General features: G+C 45.8%; 1 protein-coding gene across 6 annotated transcripts in view; it reads right to left on the reverse strand.

Moving 5' to 3' along the window:
* Positions 1–27,770, reverse strand: part of LOC105035219 (probable polyribonucleotide nucleotidyltransferase 1, chloroplastic) — a 180,824-nt gene that overhangs the window by 79,409 nt on the left and 73,645 nt on the right. For all 6 annotated transcript variants that reach the window (XM_073259588.1, XM_073259589.1, XM_073259587.1 and 3 more), the window contains 3 exons: positions 10,123–10,179; positions 5,025–5,138; positions 1,074–1,337 (listed from right to left, as the gene is read on the reverse strand). In XM_073259588.1, coding sequence (XP_073115689.1) covers positions 1,074–1,337; positions 5,025–5,138; positions 10,123–10,179 — 435 coding nt within the window. The remainder of the gene's footprint in view (positions 1–1,073; positions 1,338–5,024; positions 5,139–10,122; positions 10,180–27,770) is intronic.

The following is a 27,770-nucleotide window of genomic DNA, read 5'->3' on the forward strand; positions in this document are numbered from 1 at the left end:
AAAATATGAACAACAACAACACAAGACTAAGAGGAAGAAAGGACATAGATTGAAATTAAAATCATCTTGATTTCAAAGTTGGTCAAGAAAGCACCTGCCAACAGGGCCGAACCACTCAACAAATAGGTGGTTACCTAACTTGAGATAGAAGATGAATCCCACCACTCCAATTATTGACAGGAAATGCCAACATCAGATATTCTTAATACAAAACCAGCTGAGTTACCACTGGTACAGTTTATAGACCAAGCATTGAAATAATTCATGCCCATAGCATGCTGAGCTGTGCCAGATTTTTGCCCTGGCATGGCAGCATGCCGGGTACTGGAACACAGCCCATACCATACTGGTATCATGTACCATTAAGGTACTGGCTCAGTATGTATCTGAATTTCATTTCATACCATGCTGAACATAACTTAAATCCATGCTATAAATCAAATTAAATTTTTAATTTTAGTGCACCAGCAAGGACCTCTAGTCTTCTAAAGACTTTTATGACACATAAATAGACCGGACCTAAATTACTAACAGGCTAATTACATTCTACAGATTCTACATTTACCAAGGGACGCAGCAGTCAATACAAAATCATTTATAGAAAATGAGTGTCCAAAATATGAGCCAGATCAAACACATGCTCTACTGCTGTAGATTTTGTTTCGCTAAAATTAGGCCGATGAACTGACTGGAGATACTGAATAGATAAGATGCAGTCGACCTGAAACTATAGGAGCCCCATGTGCTAGACTCCCAATCTCTCTCTCTCTCTCTCTCTCTCTCTCTCTCTCTGCATGCATGTGTGTGTGCGCGCGTGCCTGTGTCCGTGTGTGTGCGCCCACGCGCATGCGAGCGCACATGCACTTTTGTATGTTATAACACAATGACTCTTACCTTTTTATAACACAGTAAATGACATGCAGAAAGAAAAGATATATATTAGGTTGTAATAAATAAAAATAATTATGTGCCCCATGTCTCATCTCATGAGAATATAATCAGTGTCCAGATAAGCAATAACCATTGAAGCATTGTAATTATCACATTAAGGCCTGAAAATATGCAAGCATTACCAAGGGAATGGGTTTCCGTGAATTTGGCTTTATATGAACATCACCTTCATCCACCTCTCCATCAACAACTACTACTTCATCCTCATCCTCATCCTCATAAGCTACTGGTACACCTTCAGCATCTCCTGGAACTTCACCCTTAAAAATATAACCTTTTTCAGTAAGTATTGTTAACACTTTGTCTTCTATTGCAGAAAGAGCCTTTCTCCTCGGTATTTTGTTTTTTATTTGAAGTGCCTTTACCAATTCATCACCAGAAATATCCTGAGGAACAAGTAACAAGATCTTGTTCAGCAATAAAATAGGCAAATTAACCTGTAAAAGTGCATAATCAGTCCCCAAAAAAAAAAAAAAAAACAGCGCGTGAGATTTAACATGAAGGATTACCATATGTGGCACACATCAATGAATAATATGCATACACATGCATGCATGCTCACATGCACATTTACAGATCTATTCATTTGTGTGTGTGTGTGTGTGTTATTTGGTAACATACGTTTACAAGGACAGAATCATTCATATGTACATAAACATGGATGAAAAATAAACGAAGGGAAAATCAACCATAAAGAAACAACCAAAGATTGAATTCTTCAAATATATAAGAATAAATGATGATGGCTAGGTTCTAAACAAACTGAGCTCAAGCAAGCCAGACCGAACTCAGTTTCACCTAGTTTGAATATCAAGCAAGCCCATTTGATCTAGAGCAGAACATTAGCTGTTCATGAACAACTCATTTAAGAGATCTAGTGAGAGCTTGAGGTCTCTCAAAACTTTCATCAATATCCTTAAGCTAACCATCCATATTATATCTAAAAGTTACAATGGAAATGCATTCTGTTTTAAACAAACTACATTGTAAAAAATAAATATCAAAAGTCAAAACAATTTTATATAGAAAAAACAACTAAAGCAATGCAATGATATTTACAGATGAGCTAAACCAAGCTCTATCTCAGCTTGTTTGCTAATTGAGCAAGCAGAAGCCAAGTAAACATGAGCTGGCTCACAAATAGCTTGCTTGATTGACAGTCCTAATCATCAATTGACTTGAGCATTTTAATATGGCATGGGCACTATGCCTCAAGTAACATCTAATTAAATGATATTACATGTAAATAAGCATCTTGCTGTCTCTCTCTTTTAATCTGCCTAATGAAAGTTCCACATGCATCTTGTTACTAGCCTACGGTGAGGCCCACCTAACTTAGGCTTTTGAACCATCCTTGGTAGGTGAATTAACCTAGTGGGCCTTCTTTTGACTGACCTTATCTTAACTATACATAGAGGCAAGTGACGATCTCCAAGGGAAGGGAAAAGAAAAGACAGGTAGCAAGGCTAGAGGAATAGTAAGAGGAGAAGAAGATGACAATGATGACAATAATCATAATCATGGTCTGGCATAAGGCTCCGTAGCATCCATATGGGGGATACTGTACCATACAGTATGCTGTCTCGTACCGTACTAATTGATACACCTACTTGTTACTAGCCTAAGGTGGGGCCCACCTGACTTAGGCTTTTGAACCATCCTCACAAGGTGAATTAACCTAGTGGGCCCTACTTTTGACTGACCTACCTTGGCTGTACATGGAGGCAAGGATCTCCAAGGGAGGGGAAAAGAAAAAACGGGCAGCAGGGCTAGAGGAAGAGTAAGAGGAGAAGAAGATGACAATGATGACAATAATGATGATCATAGTCTAGCACACGGCTCCGTACCATCCATATGGGACATACCATACCATACAGTATGCTGTCTCATACCGTACCAATGCTCGGCATGCTATAGTGTACCAAACTAAACCGCGTACTGATACTGTAATAGGATGGTACCAGTATAGGGTATGGTACTGCAACAGCAAACCTTGATGATGATGATATTGAAAGAAATCAAGACAAGGAGGTACATGGTCTGATTTTGCATCATGAGGTAAGTACCTTTCTTCCTCTAAAATTAGGCACAACTTAATTAGTATTTCAAATCTCATAGACAGTTTTAACTTTTAAGCTTATAAATGGTTTTAAATATTCGAAGCTCCATGATGATATCCAAAATCTATGACCTATAAGTAACCTTTTTATCCTATGAATTCAAGCTTGCTTTCTTGTCTGGAAATTGCAGGTTATCTTTTGATATTTGAATAAGTGAATTTCAATCTAAATAATGTTTTATAACTATAAAACCCTCGTCAAATTTCAAACTTAAGGTTTGTTTTGTTTCAACTTTTTGTCATTTGAAGCATTCATATTGTTTCAAGGTTTTAATCCTTAGTAGCAAAAAATTTCTGCCTATGGGATATACCCGTTTCAGAATCTAGTCGGAATCTCAAACCTGCACCCACTTCTTAAGCACTTCCTTACTGGAAGTGTTTCTAAAGTATTTGTTTCCCTGCAACCATTCCCATTTCTAGCAACTAAAATTTAAACCTCAATATTAATTATTTCTTTTGATATTTTGGGTTCTTCAATTGGCTTCAAGTTTGAAACAGATTGAACAGATGACAGTCCTCTTGCACTGGGTTATGCCCCTGTAGGTACGTGCTTTCTGAATCTTCATATTCAAGTAGGTATTCCCTCCCCACCCTCAGTCAGACTATGCATCAAACTTGGGACAGCTCAATCCTTTTTTGGGATTACTGCTGCTGGACCAAACAAAGCAGCAATATCAACAAGGCTATCCGGTACAAACAAGCTGCCAAGATATTGGGTGGGGACAACACAATGGCTGGAGTCAAGTCTTAGGGACTGACTACAAGCATGACCCAGACATCTATAAGAGACATCGACACTCATCTTGAAACTGAACAGATGCAAGTACATTGTGCTTCCAATTTTTAATTTAAACACTCTATATTTTTCAATATAGAATCACACCACACTTTAGGTAGGTATGTAACATAAAAAAATTGAAGTACAATACATTTAAACATCAAAAATGAAATCACAAAAACTTATCAGCCACTTAAAACTAAAAAGAAAGTTTAAAAACCTTGAAAAAAAAATTGTAGTGTTACCTTACCATACCCCTTTCCTACCAGTATGCATGCTAATACTAAGACTGCTAACCTTGGAGACCAAGACTAGAAATGTTTGAATTCAACATTTTTTTCACTTTTCACTAGAGTATTTGTTAACGCAAGTTGTATCACCTGGACTATCACATCCATCAAAGCAAAGAATTATATCATGAGGTTGAAGATCTTTAGATCTCAAATTCTTACAATATAATAAAATGAATAAAAGAGAAGAAATCAAACAGTGCAAAAGCATGAAGAATAAAGGAAGCAAACTGCTAAAGCATGCCACTAGAAATGAAAATAAGAGACAAGTTAATTTCCCTTCTTCAAGCTTAAAAGTAACGAATATACTAATATACCACCGACAAGATATACATTGTATTACTATATCCACAGATCTTGATATCTTGCTCCTCTCAAGTGGCTAAATTTGGCAACTTGTCACTAGCATATGTTCATGCTATTTTGAATAACATTAAATAATGTTAGAACTTAGAAGAAATTAAAAACATAACAAAAGCTGGATTCCAAATTAATATGACCTTTCCATTTTTATCATGGACAACCAGTGACCATTATCCAGCTGGTCCTTAGTAGATAATTGCACAAGAGTCAAAGAAATCATAGCGAGATTATGCTAGCTTGCTCACTAAAACAATCATTGCATCTGAAATAACAAAAATTGGAGTTAATTGCAAAAGCTTTCCAATGCTAAATATATGTATGTATTCAGCGCTTACATCACTAATCTCCTAGACACTAGATCCATACTCCTCCAACAGAGGTTGCTCTAAGAAACAGTGTTATACATGGGCATTAAATAACAATAAAGAGGCAAATTAATGAAAAAAACGAAAGATAAAAAATGGACTATAACTTCATGAAAACTTATACTATCAATCAAATGAAAAACGACATATGTTCATACTTCAACATGCCTATAGAGCTCAAGAGGAGGTAACTTGATAGCTTCAACCATTTTCGGTTTTCCACACTTCTTGACTAAAGCCTCCACCTCATTGCATATCTCTCTTACTGCAACCTGGTATTGGAAGAAAATAAGAAATATAATCATAGCATAAACAATATTGTGAAAAGAAGGAATAAAAACTCATAAGACCATAGCATTTGCATAAGATGAATCTTGATAGCTAATTTATAAATAAAAGAAAGAAAGAAATCCAAACAAGTTACATTAGAATGTAATCAATTTCAACTGAATCAGCTTTTAGTGTCTATCATTTTAAAAAGCATAACTTTTAAACTAACTAGCGGACAATTCAACAATCCAGCATGGTAAGAAACTTCGAATTATGTCCACAGGACAAGAAGAAGGACAAAACGAAATTCACAGATCAATTAAATATATCTTTGCTTGATTGTTGTTTCTGGAAAGGTTTTTATTGTAAGATCAGTTCAGGATCGCTCCAGATCTGATCCAAGAGACAGAACTCTGATCCAATCATCCAATGAACCAGCATGACAATGCATAAAATTCAGGCCTATTAAGGATTGCACATCTGATCTGGCAGCCTAATCCGATTTGACTACAAATTCAGATAAGGATAAAAGTTCAGTCAGCCCATTCAGGTGTTGGGGAAGGCAGAGATGGAGGAAAGCAGACCAGGGATGGTATTCAGGGCAGGTGTTAGGGAAGGCAGCGATGGAGTGAAGCAGACCAGGGCATGGTATTCAGGGCAGCAGGGTAAGGGCTATTGGAAAGGGCAGTGTGCAGGGTAAGGGATATTGGAAAGGGCAGTGTGGAGGGAGGCTGACTGCAGAGGATGATGGGGTGAGAACAGAAGGGAACAGTAGATTTAAGTTGAGGACAGGGAAAGGAGACACTAGGTGTAATACTCGGCCCAATCAGGCATGGTATCAAACTTCGGCCAGATCCCCTTGACCCAGCCCGGCCACTAGAAAAGCGCCCCCCCCCCAACACCCAACAACAAAAAAAAAAAAAAGATACCGCATGATTTTTTAAGGATCGGCAAAAAGAGAAAGCCAACGGAGAAGAAGACTTCCAATAGGAGTCTTCTTCCTCCGATTTACCGGAGGGAAGCCGATTCCAAGTAGATTTGGCCTCTCTCCACTCCATTTAAAGCGCCCCCACCTCCCCCTTCGATCCACACCGGAGTTCATGGGAGTTCGCCGCCGATTTGCCAAGCTCTATCGTGGATGTTTTCCTCCACTACGGTGGCCGATCATCATCGAAAAACTAAGGTAAAGCCCAAATCCTTTGATATATTCTCCTCCACACTCTCCTTAGCCTTTAAACCATGATTTTCGGCCAACTATTGCTAGATTTTCTTTGAAAATCGACTCTTTGATTTCTCCCCAACTTTCTAGTATTTTCTTTAATTTTTCCGACGCTGGACATTATCGCTGACTGCCAGTTTAGGGACCATCAGTTGTGCCACCGAGGCCCACATCACCAGCCACAGCCGCCACTAGCGAGATGCCCTCCCTTGTTCCAGCAAAATCAAGAGCAAGAGTCCCTTGTTTCACAAAGAAACCAGAGGAAGAAAAAGCTTAAAAAAAAGGAAAAGAGAAAAGAGAAAAAGGAGAGAATCTCTCTCCCTTTTTCTCCCTTCACTTGCTTTCCTTCATTCCTCTCTTCCCTACTTTCTCTCTCTAGCTTCTCTCTCTATGACTTTCTCTATAGAATTGTCTCTCTACATTCTCTCTATGAAGTTTCTCTCTCTAAGCTTGATCCAGTAAAAGGCTTTCTTTTCAATGATTCTGATCTAACCCTCATGAAATGAATCTTGATAAATGGTCGCCAAACAACATGCCGATATCCACCCTAACCAAGACCGGATCTACTAGATTAATCACCCATGATCTCTATTGGACCATATGTACGCTAGTTCAATTATGATTTAATTAAGACATCTTCATCGGACCAGTCGAGATGCTGGACGGTGTTGCCTAATCAACCCTATTCCACCTTATTAGTTTCTCTTTTCTTTGGCATTCTTTCTCTATCTGATTTATAAATCTAGTGAAGGATCCTTAGCTTTATCGCATTGAATCCGAGTTGATCTGATAGATAGATTTTGAATCATTGTATTGTTCGGATCATGGTATTCCATACCGGCCTAAACCGGTCGGTACAATACTGCATCATACTAGTGAGGAACCAGTCTGATTCAGGCTAGATTTTCGAAAAATGGCCTGAACCGCACCAAATCGGTTGGTTTGGTACAATTCAAGCCCAAACCGCCAGAAATCGAGCGGTATGAAGTGGTTTAGCTCAGTTTGGGTCCGAACGGAACCATATCGGTCTTCACGTGGGTGTGTTAGGTGGGTGGGCTGTGGGGTAGGCCCATAGGGAGTCTGCGGCTCTACCTTGAAAGGTAAAGCCTCACGAGTCATAGAGAAGTTTTCTTCTCTGTGACTCCGACGATGAACATCAGTTGAAAAAAAAAAAAACATTCTCTGGCCTGGCGACGACGACGAACCGTGACTCGGATATATTTCGATCGGAAGCAAGGTAATCCTCCATTCTCTGGCTAAATAATTTTTTTTCATATTTTTTTGGTAAGGAGATTTTGGACCCCTTTATGCCTATGGGGGAGCGTGCACATGACGCGAAGATCTAAAAGAGATGAGCCCACGCTGCATCCTCAAGGATGAGTACAAGAGCACATGCTCGTCTCTTTGTGCGCCTAAGGGGAGGATTGGATGCACTGAGACAGACCCTTCAGCCCACCAATCTGGGGGTGGACGGCCACCTGCAAATTAGTTGTACCAAAACCACGTGCCCCGCATCACCACCAGCTCACCACCTTCTATACAGCTTGTAAAACTCCCAGATGTTTCTTTTTGTCCACATCCACTCCCTAATGAGTGTCCCCCGAATGCACTTACTTTCATATACCAACCCCAACCTCCCTATTCTCTTATCTCATTGTTTGTATATTAAACCACACAACCAGGGGAATTCTTCTTCACCCCTAAAAGTTGAGAAGGCTATTACCACATGGAGACCGACCCATCTCCACGCCGCTCGGCATACATCTCAGGCTGCATGGCCTCTTCGATGTGGTTCCTGAAGCCTTGGTTCGGATGGTATGTCCAGACCATCCGAGCCTTTGTTAAGCATTAAAAGATTTAGTTTCTTTAGGCCTCTATTGAATCCTTGCATCTTTAGTAATCTTGATTAAATAAAGTTATTTGATCGAACTGACCTCTGATCGTTAGACAGCGTACTGGCCTCCACCTTGACTCTTATCAAGTACTACTGATTTGATCATGCTCGATTTTTGTTGAACCGCCGGTATCCTAATGTATCTTGATCTCATAAACTTATGATGATCGGACCGACTTGGATATTGAATGTGACTAACATCAAGTTTATCTTTTTACGATTTGACCGAATCCATTTTCGATTATTGGACTCGATTCTATATAGGAGTGTAGTCGTCTTGACAAAAAGATATTCGGCAATGGGATACTGTGATATGATCTATCGATTAAAGATTTGGAAAAAAAAATTCTAAAATTATTTAGATTGATTGGAGTACGTGTGAGATAAGTAATGATTCACCTTCTCTAGATTTTTAATTTATATAATATTATTTTAAATATCGAACAAATTGTTAATGGATTTACATGTGATTCATGAATCTTACGAACATATGTTGTGAGTAAAAATTGATATGGAATTTTGAAGTAATCTTGTACTATTACTGTAATTTTTTAGTGATCTAAAATCATATATGCATATTTTGATTTGATTATAAAATATATATTATTCTATGAAAAAATTTTGATACGAATCGGATTTGGACTCTGAGCCTGATTATATTTGGAACCCTACCAATTACAAGTTATGTATTGGCACTCTAACTATTACTGAGCTCATGATTCTATTTCTAGCCCGGCTACAAAGTATATATGTGGTATTTTGGCATGACCACAGTGTAAAGTATGATATTCTAGCCTCATCATAGGGTATAAGTGCGGTATTCTGGTCCAACCACAAGATATAAGTGTGGTATTCAATACCATGGATCAAAAATTATTAAACAATCCAGTCTGGATAAATCTAAAATTTAATCCACTAATAAGCCAACTCATATCAATTCAAAATCTATACACGCTATAAACTCATTAACATATAAAAATAAAATGAAATGATTTCACAATAAGTTCACATTAGAGTTGTAAATGATCCATATATTGCAAAACCCTTGATATAAAGGAGCCAAGATTAAAATAAAGCTACAGATATTTTAAAGTTTATCAGGATGAGCATCTAATCAAAATATATACATCATTATTCACATAAAAAAGAAAACATATATACATCATTATTCATACAAAAAAACCATATAAAAAAGGATGTAGAGATGTCGCATTACATGTTTGCCAACTGCTAGTTACCTTGTGAGCTATTGTTATATACATTACTGCAGGGTCTGGAAGCAAAACAAACTTACACCAAAAAATTGACAATTTCTATTGCATGCTCAAGGATCAAAATATCAAGTGCCATCGTTTTCCCTTGCACTGGCACAGCGCACACAGTAACAATGCCATGCCGGTGCAGCGCTAGGCACATACTGGCACAGCAGCATGTCATGCATTATTAGATGGCCAGAACCGTGCCAGTAAGACATCAGCATGGTGTATACCATGTTGTGCTGACTTTGCCAACCAGCACATTAGTCCATGGACATGCCTCACTAAAAATCAGAGATTTAGTGTATTTCAATCATAGACTAGGCATCAAGCAAAATCATCAAAATAACATAACAAATAGAAAAACTTAGGATAGAGATCATGCAAAGAAACATAAAATTTTCAATAACAATATCACATGTCAAAAAAGATCATACAAGACATGCATTGGAGGTAGCCAATAGTAACTGCGAACTAATGCATCATAGTACGCAATCACAGGAGGAAAAGAAATCCTCCAAGATTAATAATATAGTAAGCGTACTATATGCATTTGCAACTTATCAGCTTCAGAGCATAAACCTTCCTATGGCTTAACACAATAGACATAAGGGTACCTGCCCAATTTCCACAGCTTTTAGCAACCTCTCTTCTGTGAGAAAGTTGCAGTAGCCCTGCAAAGAAACAAGATACACCTTCACAGCTTATTCAAAAAAAATTTAATCATTTCTCAACATCTAAAAGGAAAAAAAAATGTTGCAAAGCTTGAAAATGAGTAAGTTATCTATTTATTGCATAACGTGCCCTTCATCAAGAAGTAACATAGAGAATGCACTTGTAAAACCCATAGAAGTAGAAAGTTGAAACTTGCAAGCAAGGTTTAAAATATCAGGGGATAGGGCCATCCCACTTTTTTCCATCAAACAGGACACCCCACATGTCGACACCCAGAGTAGTGGATGTCCTATCCCATACTGGTCCATTCCCAGCAAGTCCTGTCCCAACACTCGGGAGTCAAGACAGTGTCCTGCCCCACCCATATTTAAAATCTTGGTTGCAGTTAGAAAATATGCATGAAAATAGGGGAACATAAGATAAACTATACCACCTTCCAAATAAACTTCAATATAGTATATATCAAGGAAATTACTCCAAAACTTAAATTTTATCAAAAAATATGCTTGTGTTGCATCATGTATTAAGCTTGCATGTCATGCAATGTTATCCACAATGCCTTTTGCTTCTCACACCTTTTTGTTATTAGCATTCTTCTAATAAGAACCTTAGCAACAGCTAGCCATCCATCAAGTAGATATATAGTTTGAAAATAGTCACGAGAGCACCAATCAAAGGGGATAGGGAAATGACTGAGCATTAAATACAAATGTCCAAATGTTAAAAATATACGGTACCACTTTGATGAATTGTTCATCATATACTTTAATACAAGGCAAGAAGAAAGATGCTAAAGGGTAGTCACAACCGGGGAAACAAGGGGCAAAACAAATGGTAAGTGGAACACAAATCAAAGGGGATAGGGACATGACTAAGCATTAAACACAAATGTCCAAATGTTAAAATATATGGTACCACTTTGATGAATTATTCATCGTATACTTTACATAATACAGGGCAAGAAAAAAGATGCTAAAGGATACTCAAGACCAGGAAAAGAAGTGGCAAAACAAAATGAAATAAATTTTTTGCCATAGATGATGAACCCATACTTGAGAAACAAGAAGTGCCAAACCACCTTTAACCTTCATAACAGCTGACAATAAAGCTCAATTAACCACAATCATTGCCATCAAGCCTTGTCAGAACTACTTAAGGCCAATTTTAAGATCCCCATGTTCCAATCATTCATGCCAATGGAAAGCTTACTACGAGTTTCTAATAGTCCTGTCCCGATACCCAAGACAGGAACATGAGAATCGGATTGGGACATATATCCAAGTATCTAAGGTGGACAAGAGGATAAATTGGAGATATGGGGATAGTAGGACAACATATAATTCTAACTAAATAATATACCCATACAATATATAAATATTGTATAACAGAAAATATAAAAGTTTAATTCTTGTAAGGCCTTTCAATACACATGTTTCTCATCCTAGCAGCCCAATTAACTAAAAAGATAAGAAATTTGACATTTCACAAGTTTATTTTAATATCTACATCCCTAACAAATCTTTGCAAAACGCAAATGCCTATTACCAACATAAAAATGGGCAGGCCGAACTCATTGTTGTTACAGCTCTCCACCAATCTTTGAAAACTTTAAGGACAACAAACAAATATGGACACAGTATCAAAATAGGCATTTGAACAGATCTTCATATTATTTACCAATGGGGCAGCGGAGTTGGAATTTGTTTCTTCAAGTGATTCTGATAAAAGATGCTCTGATAGTAGTTAAGTGAATTATCCAGGATATCAGGCATAATTTTATTCTTGCATAGAAAACTATGACAAAGAATGGTGGGACCTTCATGTTTGTCCCAACTAGTACTCGAACACAGAGATAAGCAAGCACACTTGCTAATTGAAAGCTCCTACTTGTGAAGGGTTTGGAAGTGTCTTTTACCCATTTTTGTAAACACCACAAGCTTGTTTATTTAACTACTACTTGTGAAAGGCACTGTTTTAAAAAAGCGGTGCATGCGGCCACATATGCAGATGCTGCCCCTGGCCTACACTGCAAAAACCATTTGTGCTTTCTTCATGCGCTAGGCTGCATAAGTGGGCTGCATATGCACCTACATTCTCGATATTAGGCCGCATGTGAACCTGCACGCTGCTTATGCTCCTGCATACCATAAGTGCTATGTTTTATCACTTTTGTTTATGAAGTGTGTACTTCAAAGTTCAAACTTTCCTATAGACTTCTAACAATACTTTGTTGCAACTTGTAGTTAAATCTTTCTCGCAAGTTCATGCATGGTCTATAATTCATTGGATGATATTGTCATTTTATCAGGTTAATTTGTCACATTATGTTAGAATGCACTCTCAAAAGTCTCAAATAAGTCTGAATGTCAATTGTGAATTCTTATTATTTTTTTTCTGAATCTTTCCGATTTACTTATGCCAAGGTTTCCTGTACCGGTACCGATGGCCGGATCGGTCGGCTGGCGGTACAATACGGTACGCCTCCGTTCCGTTCCGAACCGAGGCGAACCGACGAAGGAAATCGGGAAAGAAAAAGAGAGAAAGAGAGAGAGAGAGGGAAGGAGAAAGAAAAAGAGGGAGGGGTATCCGTCGGAGGCCCTCCGGCGGATAGCCGTCGCCGTCGGGCGGCGGAACGGCCTCCCGTGGCTCTGCGCGGGGAACAGGGGCGGATCGCCCCTGTTTCTTAATTTTTTTTTAAAAAAACTTTTTCAAAATGAAGTCGGCAAGTGGTTTGCCGACTTAATTAAGTGAAGTCGGCAAACCACTTGCCGACTTCATTTTGAAAAAGCTTTTTAAAAAAAAAAATCCGAGAAACAGGGGTGATCCACCCCTGTTCCCCGCGCGGAGCCGCGGGAAGCCGTTCCACCGCCCGACAGCCACGGCCGCCCGTCGGAGGGCCTCCGGTGGATCCCCTTCCTTCTTTTTCTTCCTTCCTCTCTCTCTCTCTATTTCTCTCTCTTCCTCTCTTTTTCTTCCCGACAACAGCATGTACCGTTTTGCATGCCGGAACTGTCTCGGTTCCCCGCCGGGACGGTTCGGCCCGGTATGGCAAACCCTGACTTATGCTACTTTAACCATTTATATATATGTATATAAATATATTATACTTATTTTCAAGTACATAAAAATGTGAACCACAGATATAGCCATATATGTCCCCCACATACTACATATGTGCTATGCAGTGACTTGACTGCATGCATACAGCTTCCACTTGATAAAAACTGGTGAAAAGTTTGGAAATATCCCCTATCCATTCTTGATTATAATGTTCCTTAATTTGGATTAATCTTGACAAGTTCGGGGACCTAGGGTCTACAAATCAAACATAGCACAGGTATAGCACTTACAACAAGGGCCATCACAAAACATAAGGATAGAACCAGCAGAAGGAGTCACATTGTATCCAAAATGTGTGGGAAGTTAAGAGATCAAAAGAGTGGCATTTCGAAATCAGGAAGCTTGAGGCGTAATAAGTGGCTCTATTGGCAATAGAGAAACATTCTGCTAGCTTGTTGTGGCCGGTAGATGCTCATTTCATCAGAACTTTTGGTTTTTCAACATAACAATTACCAATCAGACCTGAAATGTTGCTTCTTTATTCTTTAACTTCCTCTTTTGGTGCTTTTGATCTTTTTTAACTCGGCATATGTAGATTCAGTCATACATGGTTTCTGAAGTTATACCTTACAATTTTACATGGTCCACAATTTTGTGACATTTTACATTTTTCTCAACAAAATCTAGTGTGTTTACCCATTCCCACAAACAAGGTGTAAATCAATATCAAGATAACCCTAAAGTTATCGAGCAATTAATTATTTCCAAGGTATCATTAATGATATTTGTGAACCAGATTGACTTGCTGTTGCTATTATCTTTTATACCCCTATGGGTATCTTTTCCGATCCTAACATCAGACGCTTTTGCATCTACAGAACTTCCTCATCTGCAGTAACTTGTTAGAGTTAGGCAATCCATGACCCTAAAAAGAAGATGCTATAAATCAATGTCTTTAGTAAAATTCTTATTCAACAAACTCAGGTACAGAAATCATTGTTACTTCAGTTTATTTAATCAATAGCTCAGTTTTAATGATCTCAGTTGACTTGAAGTTGAAGGTAATATTCACCCATTCTCCTGAGTGCAGACTGTAATATAAATTACAGACACTGCTAAACTTAATTTTTGGTGAACATTTTTCCTTAAACTTCTATCCTTGTACACTATAAGAAATACCATAGTTTTTACTCTGCAGCAAATGCCAGCATTATGTGGTCAAATGATATTGTTGGGTACAAAATACCCACGGCCGAAGTTCTCAGCAGGATTAGCCCTTGCGAGCCCCGCCCGGTCTCCTACGGGAGCCGGGCTTCGTCGCCAACGTCAACCGCCGGTAAGGTCCGTCCGGACTCCTACGGGAGCCGGACTCCGCCAACAACTTCAACCGCAAGTAGACTCCGTCCGGACTCCTACGGGAGCCGGGCTCCGTCCTCAACTTCAACTGCCGGTAAGATCCGCCCGAACTCCCACGAGAGATGGGCTCTGTCCACGGCTCCAACCTCAAGAGGGACTTCGTCCGGACTCCTACGGGAGCCGGGCTTCGTCGCCAACGTCAACCGCCGGTAAGATCCGTCCGGACTCCTACGGGAGCCGGACTCCGCCAACAACTTCAACCGCAAGTAGACTCCGCCCGGACTCCTACGAGAGCCGGGCTCCGTCCTCAACATCAGCTGCCGGTAAGCCTTGTCCGGACTCCTACGGGAGCCGGACTTCGCCTTCAACTTTAATTGCAGGAAGACTCCGCCCAGACTTCTACGGGAGCCGGGCTTCGTCCTCGACTCCAACGGCTGCAGACAGACTTCGTCCGGACTTCTACGGGAGCCGGACTCCGCCAACAACTTCAACCGCAAGTAGACTCCGCCCGGACTCCTACGGGAGCCGGGCTCCGTCCTCAACATCAGCTGCCGGTAAGCCTTGTCCGGACTCCTACGGGAGCCGGACTTCGCCTTTAACTTTAATTGCAGGAAGACTCCGCCCGGACTTCTACGGGAGCCGGGCTTCGTCCTCGACTCCAACGGCTGCAGACAGACTTCGTCCGGACTCCTATGGGAGCCGGACTCCGCCAACAACCTCAACCGCAAGTAGACTCCGTCCGGACTCCTACAGGAGCCGGGCTCCGTCCTCAACATCAGCTGCCGGTAAGCCTTGTCCGGACTCCTACGGGAGCCGGACTTCGCCTTTAACTTTAATTGCAGGAAGACTCCGTCCAGACTTCTACGGGAGCCGGGCTTCGTCCTCGACTCCAACGGCTGCAGACAGACTTCGTCCGGACTCCTACGGGAGCCGGACTCCGCCAACAACTTCAACCGCAAGTAGACTCCGCCCGGACTCCTACGGGAGCCGGGCTCCGTCCTCAACATCAGCTGCCGGTAAGCCTTGTCCGGACTCCTACGGGAGCTGGACTTCGCCTTTAACTTTAACTGCAAGTAGACTTCGTCCGGACTCCTACGGAAGCCAGACTCCGTCTTCTATTCTGACTGCGGGAAGACCTCGCCCAAACTCCTACGGATACCGGACCTCGCTACCGACTCCAACCGAACTTCGACCGACAAGTCTGGACCCCCTGGCAGGCCACAGTAACAGACAACACTGCTCCACTCCCTGCGGCGGACCCTACGCAGCTCCATTACTCCCTGACAGGCCGTATTAACGGCCACGATTCTGCTCCACTCCCTGCGGCGGATCCTGTGCGATCCCACCACTCCATGACGAGTCACGACAGCGAACACCGCTCCACTCCCCATAACTGACTCCACGTGGCACACCCCGGTGATAGCCACGGGTCCACTCCACTACTCTTCGCAGCAAACTCCGCCTGACCCTGGGCAGCCCACTGCCAGACGGTTACAGATGTCGCTATCAGGCTACTGCCCCCTCCGCCTATAAAAGAGGACCCCAGATACGTTATTCTATAAGCTTTCATCTTTCATCTAAAAACTCTGCTAAATTCTCCGTTCGAGCACTCCATTCTTGTTGAGGCAGAGAACTGACTTGAGCGTCGGAGGGTCTTGCTGGAGCAACCCCACCTCCGGTTTAGACTTCCTTTGCAGGTCCCGGCGGCGACCGCGACTTCTTCGACTCCAGCTTCTCCGGCGCAAGCGGATTTTTGCACCAACAGGATTGGCGCTAGAGGAAGAGCCGTGTGTCTTCGCAGTACCCTTGTTCTTAAAGGAGCACTCAACGGATCCACCTCCGGTCATCTTATCCGGCACCCACTCCTCCTTTACTCATCTGATGCCTTCTCGCGAGGCCTTCGCACAACTACCTCCGGCTATGGTCGCCGACAAGGAGTGGCCGGACGATCGGCCTCTATCGGATTCCGTCAACACCATTTCAGGGGGATCCCAGCGGGAGGCAACCAACATACCAGCTGTATCCCCCAAGCGGCAAAAAGTTGAAGAACCCATAACCTTTACCGAAGAAGACACCTAGGGAGTCCAATTCCCTCATAACGACGCGGTCGTAGTTTCCTTGAATATAGCAAATTACGACGTCCGTCGCATTCTTGTCGACAACGGAAGTTCGGCCGACATCTTGTTCTACGACGCCTTTTCAAGAATGTCCGCTCTTGACGGTCATCTGAAGCCGATTTGCTCCCCCCTGGTAGGGTTTACCGGTGACGCCGTTCCGACGGAAGGAATGATAGCTTTGACTGTGGCCGTGGGTCAATATCCAAAGCAATCCAGGGCTCTGGTGAATTTCTTGGTGGTGAAGGCGCCATCCGCCTACATTGCAATCCTTGGCCGACCCGGCCTCAATGCCCTCCGAGCTGTCGTTTCGACCTACCATTTGAAGTTGAAGTTCCCCACCAACCAGGGGATCGGAGAGGTCCGGGAAGACCAGGCCCTGGCCAGACACTGCTACAACATCGCCTTGCAAAGAAGCGATCAAGCTGACCCCTGTCCCGTCGATGGACTCGATGCTCGCGATGACCTCACCGAAGAAAGGGGCGGCCCAATCGAAGATCTGGTACCAATCCCTTTGAATGATGGGAACGTGGAGCATGTGGCGTTGATTGGCTCCAACCTGGGGGAGGAGGTGCGGATGCGTCTTATTGATTTCCTCCGAAGGAATGCGGACGTTTTCGCTTGGGTTCCAGCAGACATGCCGGAGATTGACACGGAAGTCATGGAGCATCATCTGGCAGTCGATCCGAAGCATCGACCGACAAAAGAAAAAATCCGGAGTCATGCCCCGGAGAGGCAGAAGGCGATAGCCGAGGAAGTGGATAAGCTTCTCAAGGCCGGATTCATTAAGGAAGTCAATTATCCTGATTGGATTTCCAATGTTGTTCTGGTCAAAAAAGCAAACGGCAAGTGGAGGATGTGCATAGACTTCAAAAAGCTGAATAAGGCTTGTCCAAAGGACAGCTACCCCCTCCCCAGAATCGACCAACTGGTGGACGCGACCTCAGGCCATGAGCTCCTCACCTTTATGGACGCGTTCTCCGGCTATAATCAAATTAGAATGGCGTCTGAAGATGAAGAAAAGACAGCTTTCATCACTAATCGCGGCCTTTACTGTTACAGGGTCATGCCTTTCGGCCTCAAGAATGCGGGCGCAACCTACCAACGGTTGGTGAACAAAATCTTCAAAGAGCAGATCGGCCGAAACATGGAGGTCTACGTGGACGATATGCTCGTAAAAAGCAAGTCTTCCAGGAATCATGTCGCCGACCTCGAGGAGACCTTTGACGCCCTTCGAAAGTATAGAATGAAGCTGAACCCAACTAAATGCGCTTTCGGAGTAACCTCAGGAAAGTTCCTGGGCTTCATGGTATCAGGGCACGAGATTGAGGCCAATCCAGAGAAAATTCGCGCCATCCAGGAGATGACCGCACCAAAGTCGATCAAAGAGGTTCAGCGCCTCACAGGGAGGATAGCGGCTCTTAATCGCTTCGTCGCAAGGTCGGCCGAACGGTGCTTGCCCTTCTTTCAAACCCTCAAGCAGCCGAAAAACTTCTGTTGGACCTCTGAGTGCCAACAGACGTTCGAGGAGTTAAGAAGCTACCTTAGCTCACCCCCGCTGTTGGCAAAGCCTGAACCTGGGGAGAAACTATTTTTGTACCTAGCGGTCTCTCCCATGGCCCTCGCGGCCGTCCTTGTCAAAGAAGAAGCGAAAGTCCAGCGACCAGTCTACTACATTAGCCGCGCGCTGAGGGACGCCGAGACCAGGTACACCAAATTAGAAAAACTGACCTGTGCCTTGTTAATTGCAGCTCGGAGGCTCCGACCCTACTTTCAAGGACACATAGTAACGCTACTCACCGATCAACCGATCAAGGCGGTTTTGCACCGGGCAGATACCTCCGGGAGGATGGCGAAATGGGCGATCGAGCTCACGGAATTCGACATCAATTATCGACCCAGGCCAGCAGTGAAGGCCCAAATACTGGCAGATTTCATAGTAGAGTACACCATCCCAGAGGAGGCTGAACTTGAACAAAGCAAAGGTGACGACCTGAAGTCCCAACCGAACTCCCCCAACGAAGAGGCTAATCCCTCCGATCGCTTTTGGACCCTCTATGTGGACGGATCTTCCAACATGTCGGGAGCAGGCGCAGGCCTGATTTTGGTCAGTCCAGAGGGGTCATCGCGGAGTACGCCCTGCGTTTCGAGTTTCCCGCAACAAACAATGGAGCGGAATATGAAGCTCTGATCGCAGGGCTAAGGATCGCCAAAGAACTGGGAATAGGTCAACTCCGGGTACACAGTGACTCTCAACTGGTGGTGGGGCAAGTCAGCGGGAGGTATGAAGCGCGGGAGGACAGTATGGCCAAATATCTTGAGAAAGTAAAGGAGCTTACCTCCGCCTTTAGCAGCTTTGACATTAGGCAGATTCCAAGGTTGGAAAATACTAGAGCCAACCTTCTCTCCAAGCTGGCAACGTTGGCTCCGTCCGGGTTGCCCAAAGGCGTTCTTTTTGAAGTTCTGAAGCACCCGAGTACAGAAGAATCCGGCCCATAATGGAGATCGACCACGAGCCCAGCTGGGTCGACCCGCTGATAACCTATCTCAGAGATGAAGTCCTCCCCCAGGACGCGAAGGAGGCTCGGAAGCTCCGAAATCAAGCCTCCCGGTACATCCTTTATGAGGGCAAATTGTACAAAAGATCATACTCTTTACCCCTCTTAAAATGTCTCCGGCCCTCGGAAGCTGACTACGCCTTGTGGGAAGTACACGAAGGAATTTGCGGAAACCATTTGGGAGCTAGATCTTCATCCCACAAGTTGCTCCGCCAAGGATATTACTGGCCAACGATGCATCATGATTCGATTGAATATGTCAAAAAGTGTGATCGATGCCAGAGATACGCCAACGTTCAGAGACAGCCCGCCATCGAGCTCACACCCTTGAGCGCCCCATGGCCTTTTGCACAATGGGAGGAGAGGCCCTACAACGCCCATATGTGCCCCCGCAGCCCTGTTAGGGACAGGAGGAGAACCTCGCCCTAACTTGAGCAAAGTCGAAGGCCCGGTTCCATTTAGACCGGATGGGGGAGAGGCCCTACAACGCCCATATGAGCCCCCACAGCCCTGTTAGGGACAGGAGGAGAACCTCGCCCTAACTTGAGCAAAGTCGAAAGCCCGGTTCCATTTAGACCGGATGGGGGGAGAGGCCCTACAACGCCCATATGTGCCCCCACAGCCCTGTTAGGGACAGGAGGAGAACCTCGCCCTAACTTGAGCAAAGTCGAAGGCCCGGTTCCATTTAGACCGGATGGGGGGAGAGGTCTTACAACGCCCATATGAGCCTCCACAGCCCTGTTAGGGACAGGAGGAGAACCTCGCCCTAACTTGAGCAAAGTCGAAGGCCCGGTTCCATTTAGACCGGATGGGGGAGAGGCCTTACAACGCCCATATGAGTCCCCACAGCCCTGTTAGGGACAGGAGGAGAACCTCGCCCTAACTTGAGCAAAGTCGAAGGCCCGGTTCCATTTAGACCGAATGGGGAGAGTGTTGGGTACAAAATACCCACGGTCGAAGTTCTCAACAGGATTAGCCCTTGCGGACTCCGCCCGGACTCCCACGGGAGACGAGCTCCGTCACCAACTTCAACTGCCGGTAAGATCCGCCCTAACTCCCACGGGAGCCGGACTTCGCACCTAACTTCAATTGCAGGAGGAGGACTCAGCCCGGACCCCTACAGGAGCCGGGCTACGTCGCCAACTTCAACTGAAGAAGGACTCCGCCCGAACTCCCACGGGAGATGGGCTCCGCCTACGACTCCGACCCCAAGGGGGACTTCGCCCGGACTCCTACGGGAGCCGGGCTTCGTCGCCAACGTCAACCGCCGGTAAGATTCGTCCGGACTCCTACGGGAGCCGGACTCCGCCGACAACTTCAACTGCAAGTAGACTCTGCCCGAACTCCTACGGGAGCCAGGCTCCGTCCTCAACATCAACTGCCGGTAAGCCTTGTCCGGACTCCTACGGGAGCCGGACTTTGCCTTTAACTTTAATTGCAGGAGGACTCCGCCCGGACTCCTACGGGAGTCGGGCTTCATCCTCGACTCCAACGGCTGCAGACAGACTTCGTCCGGACTCCTACGGGAGCCGGACTCCGCCGACAACTTCAACTGCAAGTAGACTCCGCCCGAACTCCTACGGGAGCCGGGCTCCGTCCTCAACATCAACTGCCGGTAAGCCTTGTCCGGACTCCTACGGGAGCCGGACTTCGCCTTTAACTTTGATTGCAGAAAGACTCCGCCCGGACTCCTACGGGAGCCGGGCTTCATCCTCGACTCCAACTGCTGCAGACAGACTTCGTCCGGACTCCTACGGGAGCCGGACTCCGCCGACAACTTCAACCGCAAGTAGACTCCGCCCGAACTCCTACGGGAGCCGGGCTCCGTCCTCAACATCAACTGCCGGTAAGCCTTGTCCGGACTCCTACGAGAGCCGGACTTCGCCTTTAACTTTGATTGCAGAAAGACTCCGCCCGGACTCCTACGGGAGCCGGGCTTCATCCTCGACTCCAACGGCTGCAGACAGACTTCGTCCGGACTCCTACGGAAGCCGGACTCCGCCGACAACTTCAACCGCAAGTAGACTCCGTCCGAACTCCTACGGGAGCCGGGCTCCGTCCTCAACATCAACTGCCGGTAAGCCTTGTCCGGACTCCTACGGAAGCCGGACTTCGCCTTTAACTTTGATTGCAAAAAGACTCCGCCCGGGCTCCTACGGGAGCCGGGCTTCATCCTCGACTCCAACGGCTGCAGACAGACTTCGTCCAGACTCCTACGGGAGCCGGACTCCGCCGACAACTTCAACCGCAAGTAGACTCCGTCCGAACTCCTACGGGAGTCGGGCTCCGTCCTCAACATCAACTGCCGGTAAGCCTTGTCCGGACTCCTACGGGAGCCGGACTTCGCCTTTAACTTTAATTGCAGGAGGACTCTGCCCGGACTCCTACGGAAGCCGGGCTTCATCCTCGACTCCAACGGCTGCAGACAGACTTCGTCCGGACTCTTACGGGAGCCGGACTCCGCCGACAACTTCAACCGCAAGTAGACTCCGCCCGAACTCCTACGGGAGCCGGGCTCCGTCCTCAACATCAACTGCCGGTAAGCCTTGTCCGGACTCCTACGGGAGCCGGACTTCGCCTTTAACTTTGATTGCAGAAAGACTCCGCCCGGACTCCTACGGGAGCCAGGCTTCATCCTCGACTCCAACGGCTGCAGACAGACTTCGCCCGGACTCCTACGGGAGCCGGACTCCGCCGACAACTTCAACCGCAAATAGACTCCGCCTGGACTCTTACGGGAGCCGGACTTCGCACCTGATTTTGATTGCAAAGAATTCCGCCCGGACTCCTACGGGAGCCGGGCTCCGCCCGTGACTCCAATCACAGGAGGGTTCCGTCCGGACTCCCATGGGAGCCGAACTTCGCCTTGACTTCAGCGGAGAAAAACTCCGAGCGAAAAGGAAAAAGGAAGCAACGGACTATGACAGCCACGATTGGAAAACGGACAGCGATCGAGGTACAGAAAACTCTGTCACCGCAAGGACTGGGGCTCCCATCGGGAGTCCCAGCTTTTGAGGAAGTGGCTGAGTAGCTAGGCTCTCAGACGGAAGAAAGGTGCCGTCCTCTCGGCAGGATGGAGCCCCGAAGGAAGAGCAGGGGGTTTAAATAGCCAACGGATCTTAGCGCAGTTATGGCGGCGGGCGTCCCTAGGCCAACTGGTGCGTGCCACGTGTCCCGCGTGTCCCACTCGCCGCTATCGAGGAATTGACTGTTCGCAAATTTCCGTAACGCGACGCTTGGGATCACGTTTCGACGGGAGTTCCGAAAAGACTCTTCAGGTCGCCCTAACCGGAAAAAGGGCTCTGACGTGCGCACATTAAATGCCAACATATCCGAGGGCGGTTATGCGCAGGATTCGAGGGGATAACTTCGGTCATCTCTCTGTACTTCCTTCATTCGAACTTCAAACTCGGAAGTAGGGGGACTAGTGTTGGGTACAAAATACCCACGACCGAAGTTCTCAGCAGGATTAGCCCTTGCGAGCCCCGCCCGGTCTCCTACGGGAGCCGGGCTTCGTCGCCAACGTCAACCGCCGGTAAGGTCCGTCCGGACTCCTACGGGAGCCGGACTCCGCCAACAACTTCAACCGCAAGTAGACTCCGCCCGGACTCCTACGGGAGCCGGGCTCCGTCCTCAACTTCAACTGCCGGTAAGATCCGCCCGAACTCCCACGAGAGATGGGCTCTATCCACGGCTCCAACCTCAAGAGGGACTTCGCCCGGACTCCTACGGGAGCCGGGCTTCGTCGCCAACGTCAACCGCCGGTAAGGTCCGTCCGGACTCCTACGGGAGCCGGACTCCGCCAACAACTTCAACCGCAAGTAGACTCCGCCCGGACTCCTACGGGAGCCGGGCTCCGTCCTCAACATCAGCTGCCGGTAAGCCTTGTCCGGACTCCTACGGGAGCCGGACTTCGCCTTCAACTTTAATTGCAGGAAGACTCCGCCCGGACTTCTACGGGAGCCGGGCTTCGTCCTCGACTCCAACGGCTGCAGACAGACTTCATCCGGACTCCTACGGGAGCCGGACTCCGCCAACAACTTCAACCGCAAGTAGACTCCGCCCGGACTCCTACGGGAGCCGGGCTCCGTCCTCAACATCAGCTGCCGGTAAGCCTTGTCCGGACTCCTACGGGAGCCGGACTTCGCCTTTAACTTTAATTGCAGGAAGACTCCGCCCGGACTTCTACGGGAGCCGGGCTTCGTCTTCGACTCCAACGGCTGCAGACAGACTTCGTCCGGACTCCGCCAACAACCTCAACCGCAAGTAGACTCCGCCCGGACTCCTACAGGAGCCGGGCTCTGTCCTCAACATCAGCTGCCGGTAAGCCTTGTCCGGACTCCTACGGAGCCGGACTTCGCCTTTAACTTTAATTGCAGGAAGACTCCGCCCGGACTTCTACGGGAGCCGGACTTCGTCCTTGACTCCAACGGCTGCAGACAGACTTCGTCCGGACTCCGCCAACAACTTCAACCGCAAGTAGACTCCGCCCGGACTCCTACGGGAGCCGGGCTCCGTCCTCAACATCAGCTGCCGGTAAGCCTTGTCCGGACTCCTACGGGAGCCGGACTTCGCCTTTAACTTTAACTGCAAGTAGACTTCGTCCGGACTCCTACGGAAGCCAGACTCCGTCTTCTATTCCGACTGCGGGAAGACCTCGCCCAAACTCCTACGGATACCAGACCTCGCTACCGACTCCAACCGAACTTCGACCGACAAGTCTGGACCCCCTGGCAGGCCACAGTAACGGACAACACTGCTCCACTCCCTGCGGCGGACCCTACGCAGCTCCATTACTCCCTGACAGGCCGTATTAATGGCCACGATTCTGCTCCACTCCCTGCGGCGGATCCTGTGCGATCCCACCACTCCATGACGAGTCACGACAGCGAACGCCGCTCCACTCCCCGTAACTGACTCCACGTGGCACACCCCGGTGATAGCCACGGGTCCACTCCACTACTCTTCGCAGCAAACTCCGCCTGACCCTGGGCAGCCCACTGCCAGACGGTTACAGATGTCGCTATCAGGCTACTGCCCCCTCCGCCTATAAAAGGGGATCCCAGATACGTTATTCTATAAGCTTTCATCTTTCATCTAAAAACTCTGCTAAATTCTCCGTTCGAGCACTCCATTCTTGTTGAGGCAGAGAACTGACTTGAGCGTCGGAGGGTCTTGCCGGAGCAACCCCACCTCCGATTTAGACTTCCTTTGCAGGTCCCGACGGCGACCGCGACTTTCTCGACTCCAGCTTCTCCGGCGCGAGCGGATTTTTGCACCAACAGATATCATTTTAATTCCTAGCCATGTATCTGACATAACTTCAAAGAAAAAAGTTCAATATGGACAGTTTGCAGCCATTGTTTAAATTATCATACAGAACCAGTTAATGCTATACAGCACCCACCATGCCAACAAGCTATCAATGCAGTATAGGGCCAAGTCCCGATACTTGTCAATCTGTCCCTATCGTTGACCGTCCAGTGCTCACCAATTTATGCAGGCAGAGGCAGCAAGAATCACTTTTGTTTCACACAACCCCAAGCATGTGACCAGCAGAGTTTGACACAACACAGTAAGGTACAACCCATATACCATACCAACCAGTGACCGGCGTAGGCACAGCCTCTGGTACCATTCTCATTGTTGACATGATATTGACAGAATACAATATGGTATGATCCACATACGGTAACAACCAGTGATAGCAAAACCATGGCCTGCTGTACTCTAATTCTCATTTTTGACATGTTTGCTAGTATTGATATGAGTGTCCTTTCTAGATAATTATATAGAATTCAAATTGTTATAGAAGATTCTTCAGATATCCTGTCATCAAAAAAAAAAAGATGCCTACAAATGTTCCTCCAAAAAATGTAACAAATGGCTCCATTTTCAGTATCAGACTCATATAATTTGCGGTAAAGACATCAGAAATGATGTAATTTCAGTCAATTAAAGAGGAACCAAGAGTAGACCTCTATCATCAATATAGCATTATCAGTCCCTGCCAATATCAAGTCCAACTCTGACTCCTCCATCTCTTTGGTAGTTGGATTGACAATGAACTGATCACCAACAAGGCCAATTCTAACTCCAGCAACTATTTTGGTATTTGGCACTTCTGAAAGAGCTCTGAATTTAAGCAACAATTAAGCATAAAGATATATGAAAGAAATAATATCACCATTCACCAGAGTTGAAAATGCAGGGTAAAAGCATAAAACTATCTAGAACAACATAAATTATAGGATATAGAAGCTTTTAAGTAAACTTACACTGCTATGCCTGCTGCTGTGACAGCTAGGCAATCAGGGAATGAATACCGTCATAGCTAAAAACCTACAGGCATCCAACAAGGATTTTTCAACTGACGATGCAACTGTAAACCAGGTTTTGAGAATCAATGCAGAAGAAGAACCAAGAGAAACAATGAACATGAAATGATAATATGTGGCAAGTTACTGATCTAGTCACAAATATGTGAAGCTTGCTAAATATGAGAACAAGCAACATGCTAAAACTGGGAAGGTAAATCATCAAGAAATTAAAAGAAATTATCATCCTGTAGGTTCAAATAAGAGCAAAATTTCAGAGTTCTAATTATATCAATTTTTTCTCTTCTACTTCCATATAAAAAATATATAGACATGCAGTCTTTACACAGCAGGAATTTTCTACTAGGGCAGCACACTTGCTTCCAAATTTCTTGTCACAGTTAGACACAAAGTTCAGTACCCAAGCTTGGATCGGTCGGATGGCAATACGGTTCGGTACATCCCTATGTCAATTTGTACTTGGCCAAAACCGGCATAGAGAGAGCGCAGAGGGAGAACAGAAGAGGAAGAGAGAGAGGGGAGAGAGAGGGCTCCAAAGATTGCCAGAGGCAGCCGATCTCACTGCACCTCTTCTTTCCTCCCTCCACTCTCCTCCGGCTTCCACTGAGCTCGATTGCCATGCAGCGAGCTCAACTACCCTTTAACAGCCTCCAGAGACCCTCTCTGCCTCTCCTTCCCTCCCCCCTCTCTCTCTTCCTCTCTTTCCTCCCCCCTCTCCCCCTCATCGGTTTCTTGTTTCCAATGCTCGAACCATCTCAATCAGCCGCCGATACAGAACCAGACGACTCGAGGTGGTTCGACGAACATGATTAGACAAAAAAGTGAAACTTTCTTCCTTATTTATTGTCTTAGTTAGACACTCCCAACCATAGTTTTCAAAACCGTTCCGAATCGGACGGTTTAGGACATGCCGAACCAGACCAATGAAGATCAGGATGGTTCCAACTTGGAAAGCGCACATGCCGACGCTGGGGGAGAAAGAGGGAAAGAGAGGAAGATAGAGAGAGAGAGGGTGAGAGGCCATGATGCCGTCAGAGGCCGTCAGTGGCCCGCTGTGGCCGCCGGAGGCGGCGGAAGCCTCTACGGCTCGATTCGCCTGTTAGGACTTTTAAACAAGGAAAAGAGAGAGAGAGGAGCGACATATTGGAGGAGGCGCAGTTGGCGGAGGGCCCGCCGAAGCTTGTTGGATGATCACCATGGCCACCAACCGACGGAAACCGCACAGACGGATCCGCAGCTGCAGAACAGGAGCGGTGGCCCCTGTTCCTTCATCGTATTTTTTTAAAATACGATGAATAGTGAAGTCGGCAAACCCATTGCCAGCTTCATTTTTTTGAATTTTTTTTAAAAAAAGCAAAAACAATGAAGTCAACAAACCAATTGTCGATTTCATGTTTTTTCGACTTTTTTAAAAAAAGCCTCGTGAAACTAGGGCATCGCCCCTATTTCACGCCCGCGATGCCGCATGCATGGACTGCGCCATCCGACGGCCATGGCAGCCAGCCGGAGGCCATCCGATGGCCCTTCAACTCCTTCCCCTCCATCCTTTTCTTTCTCCCCCCTCTCTCTCTATTTCTCTCTCTCTTTCTCTCTTTTCCTCCTCCCGATTCACTTCCTTTCTCTATGTCAGTTCGTGTCGGTCTAGTCCGATATGGATCCATATCGATCCATACCACGATCAGCCGGTACGGGCTCTGGTACCGAGTCCGAAACATTGCCCCAACCAAGATTTGAAATCTATCAAAACAAGATAGTACCACCAATATCGTATCATTTTGGCCAAAAAACGACATAGAGACTAATCCTGGGTCACCAAAACAACCAAAATGGGTTGTCCTGACCAAAATGAGATAAAAACCTATCTATAGACTATATCAATCGATATTATTCTAACTCGGCCAGTACAACGCACAAATCATGTATCTCGATGAAAATGAGGTTGCTGCCGGCCAATACCAGATCGGTTCGATCGATACACATGTTGTCTCAAAAGGGCCATGATTTTAGAAAAGGGAAAAAAATAAGGGAGAACAACATGGCCATGTAGAGTGTCCTTCCAACCTTTTAGATCTTCATATGAGCCTTTTGGCTATTGACCTGAAGTGAGAGGAGAGAGAGAGGGGAACTAAGAGAAGCGGACTAGAGGGTAAGGCGAACTATTAAA

This window comes from Elaeis guineensis, chromosome 6 (genome assembly GCF_000442705.2).
Source record: "Elaeis guineensis isolate ETL-2024a chromosome 6, EG11, whole genome shotgun sequence".
Lineage (NCBI taxonomy): Eukaryota > Viridiplantae > Streptophyta > Magnoliopsida > Arecales > Arecaceae > Elaeis > Elaeis guineensis.